General features: G+C 41.1%; 1 protein-coding gene across 4 annotated transcripts; it reads left to right on the top strand.

The window, feature by feature from the left end:
• Positions 1 to 968: 968 nt before the first annotated feature.
• NELFCD (negative elongation factor complex member C/D) lies at positions 969 to 10,536 on the top strand. Of its 4 annotated transcripts, none has more exons than XM_065645518.1 (15): positions 969 to 1,101; positions 1,542 to 1,654; positions 1,815 to 1,924; positions 2,907 to 3,016; positions 3,331 to 3,438; positions 4,012 to 4,164; positions 4,875 to 5,029; positions 5,459 to 5,624; positions 6,286 to 6,420; positions 6,956 to 7,095; positions 7,798 to 7,912; positions 8,248 to 8,343; positions 8,565 to 8,705; positions 9,051 to 9,180; positions 9,591 to 10,536. In XM_065645518.1, exons 1-15 carry the CDS (start codon positions 1,036 to 1,038, stop codon positions 9,623 to 9,625), a joined length of 1,773 nt encoding a protein of 590 aa, XP_065501590.1. In that variant the 5' UTR covers positions 969 to 1,035; the 3' UTR covers positions 9,626 to 10,536. The 4 variants fall into 4 exon arrangements, with proteins under 4 accessions (XP_065501590.1, XP_065501593.1, XP_065501591.1 ...); XM_065645521.1 differs by having other exon boundaries at positions 1,539 to 1,654; positions 4,941 to 5,029; XM_065645519.1 differs by having other exon boundaries at positions 1,539 to 1,654; positions 4,899 to 5,029.
• Positions 10,537 to 10,714: the final 178 nt, after the last annotated feature.

Here is a 10,714-nt window from a genome sequence, read left to right as displayed (position 1 = left end):
CTATGAGGTACCGGCCGAGCCCTGAGGTACCGGCCGAGCTGTGAGGTATCGGCCGAGCTGTGAGGTATCAGCCGAGTCGTGAGGTACCGGCCGAGCCCTGAGGTACCGGCCGAGCTGTGAGGTATCAGCCGAGCCGTGAGGTACCGGCCGAGCCCTGAGGTACCGGCTGAGCTGTGAGGTACCGGCCGAGCTGTGAGGTACCAGCCGAGTTGTGAGGTATCGGCCGAGGTGTGAGGTACCGGCCGAGTTGTGAGGTACCGGCCGAGCCCTGAGGTATCGGCCGAGCCCTGAGGTATCAGCCGAGCCGTGAGGTACCGGCCGAGCCCTGAGGTACCGGCTGCCCCGGCACAGCCCGCGCTGCCGCCGGCTCCTGTCAGCTCGTCCTGGGGGAAGGGGACGGTATTGGGCAAGACATTAGAATCATAGAATCATTTGAGTTGGAAGAGACCCTCAGGATCATCGAGTCCAACCATAACCCAACTCTATCGCTAAACCATGTCCCTAAGAACCTTGTCTAAACACCTTTTAAACCCCTCCAGGGATGGTGACTCCACCACTGCCCTGGGCAGCCTGTTCCAATGCCCGACAGCCCTTTCCGGGAAGAATTTTTTCCTAATATCCAATCTAAACCTCCCTGGCACAACTTTAGGCCATCTCCTCTTGTCCTATCGCTTGCTACTTGGGAGAAGAGACCAACAGCCTCCATGCTCCAACCTCCTTTCAGGCAGTTGTAGACAGTGATAAGGTCTCCCCTCAGCCTCCTGTTCTGCAGGCTAAACAGCCCCCGTTCCCTCAGCCGCTCCTCATCAGACTTGTGCGCCAGCCCCTCACCAGCTCCAGCGCCTCCTCTGCTCTCTGTCTAGTACGTCCCGCGCGGACCCGGAGCGGCAGAAGATGCCGGGTGTCACCCACCGCACTCCCGCCTCCCTCGGCCGGCGGCTCCGCCCTCCCTGCGCCCGCCATTCCGCTCCGCCCCGCAGGGCGGCTGGGGCCTGGTTCCGGCTGCCGCCGGGGCGGGACGGGACGGGAGGAACCATGGAGGACGCCGATTACTTCGAAGGCAGCGCGGCGGAGTGGGGGAACGAGGCGGACGGGGGAGCGGTGAGCGGTCGCGGGGCCGTGCGGCGGGAGGCGGCAGCTCGGCCCGGGGCTGGGGCGGCCTGTGAGGGGAGCGCGGCCAGAGCCTCTGCCGAGGGACCCGCTGGTCCCGGGGGGTCGGACAGGAGCTCCCGGGCCCTCTCGCTCTGCGGGTCGGGGAATCCGCGTCTGGGGAGAAAAGCGGCGAGTGTGAGGGCGGCTGGGAGAGTCTGTCCTGTGGAGGGGCCTGGGGTTTCGGGGGGAGAAAGGGGGAAAACAACTGCGAGACGGCGCTTGGTTTTGCGCCTTCTCTTTTGAGAAGTCGCGTTTGTCTGGGGAGCTGGTCTCTTGCTGTGTTGAACCGAAGTGCGTGAGTTTCTGTGGGCAAAAATAGCCTAAATATGGGAGTAAAGGGGGAAAGCGGGGTAAGAAAGGTGGCTGATTGACTGTGCGTGCAACAGCAGGACGATGAGGATGGGGAGGGAGAAGATGATGCCGAAGTCCAGCAAGAATGCCTGAAGAAATTTTCAACTCCTGACTATATAATGGAGCCGTCTATATTTAACACGTTAAAGAGGTGAGTGTAACCTTATGTGTGTTCTAGGTGCAGTGTTGTCACTTTGTATGGAAATGTGTGTGAAAATGTATAAGTGATGCTGTTGTTTTGCCTTTAGAGTTCAATTGGTCTTGGTTTTTAGTATCGCTTTCAAATAGTTCTTTTGTAATCCTTTCATCAGGTATTTCCAAGCAGGAGGTTCTCCAGAGAATGTTATCCAGCTCCTCTCTGAAAACTACACTGCAGTGGCACAGACTGTAAATTTGCTGGCAGAGTGGCTCATTCAAACAGGTATGATAAGTGATACAATATAATTTGGGTCCGTAGTCTTCCTTTTGTCAGAAATATCTGAATTTGTGCAAATCTGATTATGCTCAGAAAGAGGATCATTGTAAAGTTGTCATCCTGTACGTGTATGTGACTAATTTTTTTATAATAATATGTCTATTCCACTGAGAGAATAAGTGATCTGTTGATAAACATTTTGAAATGCCCACAAAATGTGTTATAAAGGGTAATACAGTTGAAGCAACTGCATAAACTGTGGTTTCTTTTCATTTTCATGTACAAGGGCAAGAGTACTGTTACATAGGTGGTGTTAGCAGTATTTGATACTTTGTAATAGTATTAATATAATTAATATTGAAAAACAATTACCTTATTACTAGTTACTATTCCCTTTCAGTGGATCAGTGGTTAGTTGGAAGGTTCTTGTACAGAGGCATGTGATCTGTTAGACAAGAGTTCTGCGTTACTGTCTGCTTAGGAATTCTTCAGCAGCCACTTGCAAGACATGTTCAGCATGATCTTGTGGTACCTTTGTCCCTTAGCTAGTGTAAACTTTTGTTTACAAATTACAAAAAGTATTATACTCTCATCTGAGAAATGTAGAACTACTTTTTACTACCTTGTGTATTGTTTACTGTCAAAGCTACTGATAGCCAATATATTAAAAAGATGGACTCTAGTCTGTATTGCGGCCGGTGACAGTCTTGTGCGATGACTGGCATTGCTCTTTGCATGACTGATTAAGACATCAAGAGAAAAGGACTAGTGTGACCTGCCTGTGATCGTAAACAGTCTGCATTTAGGAAAAAGGTTGAGAATCTCTAGATCTGTCTATATCAGTGTGGCTTGATAGTAGAACTGGTGGCTCTCCTCTCATCTGCATTGATAAATTTCTGAGTGTTTTCTGTTCTTGCTGAAAAATTTAAGATGTTGCTGCTATGTTTGATTGGATTGCATTGCCAAGTTTTTTGTTCCTTCTGTACAGGTGTTGAGCCAGTGCAAGTTCAGGAGACTGTAGAAAACCATTTAAAGAGCTTACTTATCAAGCATTTTGACCCTCGGAAAGCAGATTCCATCTTTACAGAGGAAGGAGAGGTGTGCATGGATTCCGTGTCGCTATGTCTACATGAGTGGAATCTACATAGATGCCAATGGAGGAGTAGATGGTGGGGAAAGGAAATTGTATATTCAAAGCTCTTTCTTTAAGTAACAACTGGTTTCAGAAAACCAACTGTATCTCACTGGAGTCCTCAGAGCCTTAGACAACTTAGAAACTCGGAATTCATCCTCCTTTATGATAAAGTCCTGTATAACAACTCACAGGACTACTGAGAGGTGAAAGGTTTACTTTTAACGGTCTTGGCAACTAGATATTCTTACGTTTCTCCCTATTGCTCTAATCTTTTCAGACTCCAGCCTGGCTTGAGCAGATGATAGCACATACTACATGGAGGGATCTCTTTTACAAGTTGGCAGAGGCCCATCCCGACTGTTTAATGCTGAATTTTACTGTGAAGGTAGTGTAGTCAAGTCTAATAAATGAGAATACCCATAAAGGGCTAATTGTTCTGGCATCAAATATTGGCTGCGGTCTTGCCTGTATCTTTTATGTATGCCTGTTAACATTGCTTATTCAAATGTCAGAACAGCACAAGTACACGTTGGTGGGAGGAATTGTGTTACAGGTTGCAAGTAGTAAGTAGTTTCCCAGTTTGAAGGACTGCTTTTTTTGTTGGTGTGTTGTTTGTGGGGTTTTTTTGGTGTTTTGTGGGGGTTTTTTGGGTTTTTACCTTTTGATCTGTATTTGAAAATTTGGGATTTCTGGTGCAGTGAAACATTTCAGTCAGTTTTTTATGTTCTATAAGGAGAGAATGTTGTATCTTGCTGTGCTCTGAAATATTTTTATTTCATTGTGGTTTACTTTCTTTTTGCTACATCTTTATTGGTTTCCTTTTCTGTAGTCTAAAAGATAAATGAATTCCAGTAAGTATATGCAGAGGGAAATCTTGCCCTAATGAGTCTATATGACGACACAGAATGTATCTGAAATATAAATGTGAATAATACAAATATTTGTTTTGTTTTTATAGCTTATATCTGATGCTGGATATCAAGGGGAAATAACCAGCGTTTCAACAGCGTGTCAGCAGCTGGAAGTATTTTCCAGAGTCCTGCGTACATCTCTGGCAACAATTTTAGATGGAGGAGAAGAAAACCTTGAAAAAAACCTCCCTGAGTTTGCTGTGAGTTTTTTTCCTTTTTATTATGGAAAGAAAGTAGTGTTTTCCTTTCTGCTTAAGATATACAAGTCATTGTGGGATTGTAGAGAATCTCGACATCAAGTCTTACAAAAGCTTGTGAAGAGAAAGTATATCTGAGTTAAATAATAGAAATTTATGCTTTTTGATCATTCCGTGACTAAGAATTCCTTGGGTTGCTTTATGTGACACTTCTTATATTAAATGGATTATAAAAAGGTGAAGGGAGAACTGTCTTTCACATTTAATGCAAGATCTAAAGATCAGTCTAATCAGTCTCCTGGCAAATTAAAATATTTCTTTTATCGTCTGTGTCAGTGTGAAAGTTGCTGTCTGAATCAATCCAGCGTATGTTCTGTGTTGTGAAATAGCATAATGACTTTCAGATGGCTTTTTACTTCTCGTACTTTTTAAATATTGCAGAGAAAGTACTGAGTGTTATTAGGATAGAATTTCCTCTCAATTTTGGCATTTAAGAAATTAAGTTCTCAATTTAGCCATTTCTTCTTGCATAGTATGAATGCAGAGTGATGTTGTGTTTTCTGTACTTTACTGGCTGTTGGGTTTTTTGTTTTCTTGTTTAGTTGTTTGTGGTGTGGTGTTTTCCTTTTGATGAGTAGATTTCAGTAAAGTCTTTGCTATTGCGGCAGTGTAATCACAGAGGCATAACTGTATGTTTCTTGTTGACTGGTAAGATTTTTGGGTGTGTGCTTTCACAGAAGATGGTGTGCCATGGGGAACACACATATCTTTTTGCTCAGTCTATGATGTCCATATTAGCTCAGGAAGAGCAAGGAGGGTCGGCTGTCAGACGGATTGCCCAGGAGGTTCAGCGATATGCGCATGAGAAGTAAGTGAGAGTTATATTATTAGTGAAATGTAACTCACCAAAATTTGTAAACTGCTGTCTTTTGCTCATTCTTGATTACCTTTTACTAGCAAATGGAGAATTATTAGCTGCGACAGAGCAGTCCTTTTAGCAGGCTTTAATTTGGAGAACAACAGAAAAGTTCAGTGTCTTGTACTAGGAGACCTGAAATCAGAACAGCAAAGAATTGAAGTTTTTGTCTTTTAAAAAAAATATGTATTTTTATTACTCTGCAAGCATTTTAGAAACAAACAAAGGAAATACACGCCTATTTCTATAATTACGCAGGATAAGGGGCTCTGCCCTAAGACGTTACCTTCCATAGGATGTGCCCTGTTGATTCAGTGAGGCTAAAACAAAAATGTCTGAATGAAGAAAATAAGTTGCTGTGTGTGTTTGCTCTTCATCTAGAGGCCATGATGCCAGTCAGATCACCTTAGCGCTGGGCACTGCAGCCTCCTATCCTCGAGCATGTCAGGCTCTTGGTGCAATGTTGTCCAAAGGAGCTCTGAATCCAGCAGATATCACTGTCCTCTTCAAAATGTTCACAAGCATGGACCCACCTCCAGTAGAACTGGTGAGTAGCTCTCTTTTTGTAACCTCTGAAACTTACTTCTGTTGCAGTAGCACTTAGAAATATGAGGTCGTCTTGTATCGACACAAAATAGAAGTTAGGACTCAGAATTATTCCTCTATAATTTTAAGTAATGTCTAAATGTGAAATGACTGCTTGTATTTTGCACTAGCTTCTTGATTGATTATTTTTTCCTGTAATCATTCCAAGTTGTCTTTTTACATCTAGTTTAAATTAAAGAGCTTCTCAATAGGAGATAAAGATGGCAAGGAATTAACTGACTTCTTTTGGAGAAAAAAACAAAAACAAAACAAAACAAAAAACCAAAACAACAAAACCACCCAGTTTTGCATTTTGTTGTAAAGAGGCCTAAAGGGCATGTTTCACATTTCTCACTGCCTTGTTCTAACATGGGTTCTGGTAACAAATGGTGGCATTTAGATACTTTAGCAATATAGTGTGTAACTGGTTTTTTGTTTGGTGTGTTTTGGGTTTTTTGTGGGAGAGTGGGGGTGGGTTTGTGTGTATCTGAAGTTTGTGTCCCTTCAGAAGGCTATCTAACCTACTCCCAAGGGGGAATGTGTTATATATCATTCTATGCAAGGTATTTTTAGTCACCTGTTACAGTTATCAGGCTCTGACAAACCATTTGTTTTCTTCACAGATTCGAGTACCTGCCTTTCTGGACCTATTCATGCAGTCATTGTTTAAGCCAGGTGCTAAGATCAACCAGGACCACAAGCATAAATATATTCACATACTGGCATATGCAGCTAGTGTAGTAGAGATGTGGAAAAAGGTAATGTTCGGGTCTGTGAATAACATTATTTTTACCTACAGTGGCTTGACTGTGCTGAAAAAAAATGTGTGGTTGTGAAGTTGCTCACTTTAAAATAATGTATTCAGCTTGATTTACTTGTTTTAATATGAAATGTTTCTGGCTTCAACTGAAATGACTAAAAAGCGTAGATTCTCATAATCAAATAGTACTATAACAGTTTGAGTGCACTGTGTATTTTTACTCTCTTCCTCCACCTCCCCTCAAAGGTTATCAGTAGCAGTTCTGTGCTACAAGAATTGCATGTGCTTTTTCAGAGGAAGAGGAATTTAATTCTATGAAGTGGATAAAGTAATTCTTAGGGAATTAAATAAAGCAAACATCCTTGTACTTCAGCTCATTGAAAATTAGTTCTTCTGAAACTTGAATTTGATTGTAAGTTTTGAGAAAAATTATGTGATCTTAGGCTTATCACAGGTTACAATTCCTTTCCTTCAATAACCAGAGACATCTGTTATATTCACAACTCTTGCATTCAAACTTTGCAATTTTTCAGAACAAGAGAGTCAGCATAAACAAGGATGAACTCAAGTCAACTTCAAAAGCCATTGAAACTGTTCACAATCTGTGTTGCAATGAGAACAAAGGGGCATCAGAGCTGGTTGCAGAACTGAGCACTCTCTATCAGTGCATCAGGTGAGCAGAGACTGGTCCCAAGCCTCAGCTGTTGGAAAGAATGTGTTTTTTAGGAGAGGCACTACTGCTAAAGGGAAATGCCTTTGTAGGCTACGCTCTGAGAATGTCCTCACTGTAGAACACGTGAAGCTGTAGGCTGAAAGCAGCTTTCAAAATTGTACATGTGACTCTTTGGAATCTCTCTCATGAGCACATAAATTCTGACTTTCACTGACAACTTGTCTATCGTGTGTCATCAAACATGCTTTTCTCTGCCACTGGAAAAAGATGATAGATTAGTTGGTCTTCATAATAAAGCCTCCCTAGCAATAGATGTGTCCATCCTTCTCTTAAAACTATGAAATAGCAGATATTGAATAAACTGGAACAAACTAGGAGTGTATATGAGTTTTGTTGCCTATTTTTCACATTTTGTGCTGAGCAGGGAGTTTCTTTGTAGAAAGAATTTTCCTCCAGCCTTTCTTGATGAAAACTGCTCTCAATGTGCTGGCAACTTTTCAAGCAAAACTTTTTGAGCTTTATGAATTCTGCTGTAAGTTAAACTGAAACTCTAGCAACCATTAGAATATACTGAAAGACTTTTTTTTTTTTTAATTTTTAAATTTACTAGGAGATTTCTTGGTTGGTTGGTTTGTTTGTTTGTTTTTGTTGGGTGGGGGTTTTTTATGCTCCTCTGCTAAAGTGATCTCTTTCTTTCTGTAGGTTCCCAGTGGTGGCCATGGGTGTATTGAAGTGGGTGGACTGGACCGTGTCAGAACCACGATACTTCCAACTGCAGACTGATCACACTCCGGTTCATCTGGCATTATTGGATGAGGTAAAAGTGCATATAAAATCTTGCTGGAGAGTAAAAACAGTTTTGCCACTTGTAAGTGGAATTATGTCTGGTTTACTGAATGCCTCTCACTTGCAGTAAGTCCGTAAATATATAGAGATGAATCTGCTTCTATTCAGAGTTAGTTATTTGGTTTTGTCATCTCAGCATTATTTGCACCAGGAAATCTTGGGTAACAGAAAAAGAAATGGTGGAATACTTTTCTAAAAGCATTCGCATCTGGCACTGAACATGAATGTAAACTTGTCTAATAAAGACTACTCTGTTGGTTTTTAAATTGGAGTTCTGAGGATCTGACTTTCCCGTCTTGTTTGCAGATCAGTACATGCCATCAGCTGCTTCATCCCCAGGTTCTACAGCTTCTCATCAAGCTCTTTGAAACAGAACATTCACAGCTTGATGTAATGGAGCAGGTGATTCTCAAAGGATTTGGTATTTGTGTTCCTTCATATTAGTTACACTTACTCAAGATAACAGCTTTTGCTGTCACAGCAGTTTTAAGAGTTTAATTTAAGAATACAGTCATGGTTAAAAAGTAACATAGCGGGTATTGAATCAGTAAGAATTAGCAATAAAAATTGCACAATTTTGAGAGGAGGTTCTAATCTGTGATTCTTCCTCCCCACACCATCAGCTCGAGTTGAAGAAGACTCTCTTGGATCGGATGGTGCACTTACTCAGTCGAGGATACGTCCTGCCTGTTGTCAGCTATATCCGCAAGTGCCTGGAGAAGCTAGATACCGATATATCTCTCATCAGATACTTTGTTACAGAGGTCAGCAGCAAAAATTGATTTTGTGTTTGGATATTAAATCAGCCTACCTCAGATTCAAAAATATTGCAAGATCAGATTCTGAGCAATGTCTGTAATGTCAGTAATATCAATGTATGTAATATTGGTACTCACGAGGATGTGACATAGTGTTACTGATCTTGACTCCTGAAAATATTAAGGTACTGGGTAGAGTACCACAAGAATATGTAATTAACTACTTGAATGGAGAACAAAAGGTCTTAAGTGCAACTACTTGTATGCTTTCAAGACTAGTATTGTGAATTAAATATTGTCCCTACTACCCCTCTAACAGGAAGAATAATCCATTTTTGTCTGCTGTTTCAGGTGCTGGATGTGATTGCTCCTCCATATACCTCAGACTTTGTACAGCTTTTTCTTCCAATCTTGGAGAATGAAAGTATTGCAGGTACTATTAAAACAGAAGGCGAACATGATCCTGTCACTGAGTTTATAGGTAAGTCACATTTATTCCTTGCATACCTGCTTCCTTTTTGTATTTGTTCCAATTTGCAAATAAAGTTTAGGAGGAGGATTGCTAGAACTAGGAATGCCTGCCAGCTGTTTTCACAGATAACTTCCCTTTTAGGGGCCTGTGTTAAGCAATTTTCCTTTAATCAAGAATCTCCGGGTAGTAGTGAGGAACTTAGAGATAAATGCTTCTTTTGGCAACTAGCACTGTAGTAAATAAAGAATAGGAAGGGAAGTAGTCTGTCATAATACACTCCTATCTTAAAAACATCTGTCCAGGCCCTGAAATCCAAATTATTTACATAATGCAGAAATCCACACGCGAACAGATAAATTGGAGTAATGTACTAAACACTCTTTCTTTTTTTTGTTTGTTTGTTTGTTTCTTCTTTTAAGCTCATTGCAAATCTAACTTTATTATGATGAACTAAGCAGTGGAAAACATCAAGAATGCAGCGCACATGATGACTACTTTGCCATACTCTCCCGCAGTAAGGTTCTATGACTGGGCAACACAGGCAAAAAAAAAAAGCCCCAACAAACAAAACCCATCAAAACCAGACAAAAACAAAACAAAAAAACCCAAACAAAAAATTTGACAAACCCAAAACAGGGAACAAAGGGCTGAAGGCCGTTTGATTGACTTGCATGGTGACCTTGAGCTTCATATCAAAGGACCATTAATGTACTTTAGAAAACTGAATAATACTGAAGGATTTTCTGTTCTTAAACAAATCAGTATAAATCTGAATATTCTGAAGGGAATAGCAGGAGAGAAACAGATTTAATTCAAAGAATGTTAGTTGGTTGCTTGCAGAATTTGTCACTGACTCTTTGTGTAATATCCAAAACCTGAAGAACGGGGAAGGTAGTTCTACTAAAACCACTTTACAGATAGTTCTCTGAAGACTGAATTTTGAAATCTCTAGGTTTTGATGTTGTGCGTTGTAAAAAATGGAATTTGTGTGATTAACTCTGTGCTGCAGAGAAGCCACAATGCTTCTTTCTCACCTTTGCGCTATGTTAGAATTCTAAATATTGTACATATTTACTGCTATGAAAAAACCCCACGCGTTTCATGTAACACAAGTGGTGGCGTAAGAATCTAAGTTAGTTTTGTATTAACAGAGGAATCCTGCGTGTGTTATCTTTCAGAATCTATATTTTGTTAAATAGCTGCATCAGCTGTTACTGGTAAGTTTCATTACCATGTCAGAATTCTACTGCTGTCCAAAAATACAAATGTGTGCAGCAGTTTTGTTACTGCTTGTTGTGGCTTGGTTTTTATACTTTACTCTGTCCTGGTTGATGCCAAACAGTGGGGGATATACCCAAGATTATAATTAACCTTTAAATAAAGGTTTTTTTCTTTTCCAGAGATTTCTTTTGAAGTTTCATTAAGACTGCTCTTTGTTCATCAGGCTGGATTTCTCTTGGTATAGGCAAATATTGCTTGTTTAAAAGTGAGGTGTATAGACAAGCCCATTGTGCTTTTACAAGCACATCTGTTTTCTGAAAAA

The sequence above is a fragment of the Caloenas nicobarica genome, chromosome 15 (assembly GCF_036013445.1).
Source record: "Caloenas nicobarica isolate bCalNic1 chromosome 15, bCalNic1.hap1, whole genome shotgun sequence".
Taxonomy (NCBI): Eukaryota; Metazoa; Chordata; class Aves; order Columbiformes; family Columbidae; genus Caloenas; species Caloenas nicobarica.
The sequence above is the reverse complement of the archived record's forward strand: the minus strand, read 5'-3'. Positions and strand labels throughout refer to the sequence as shown.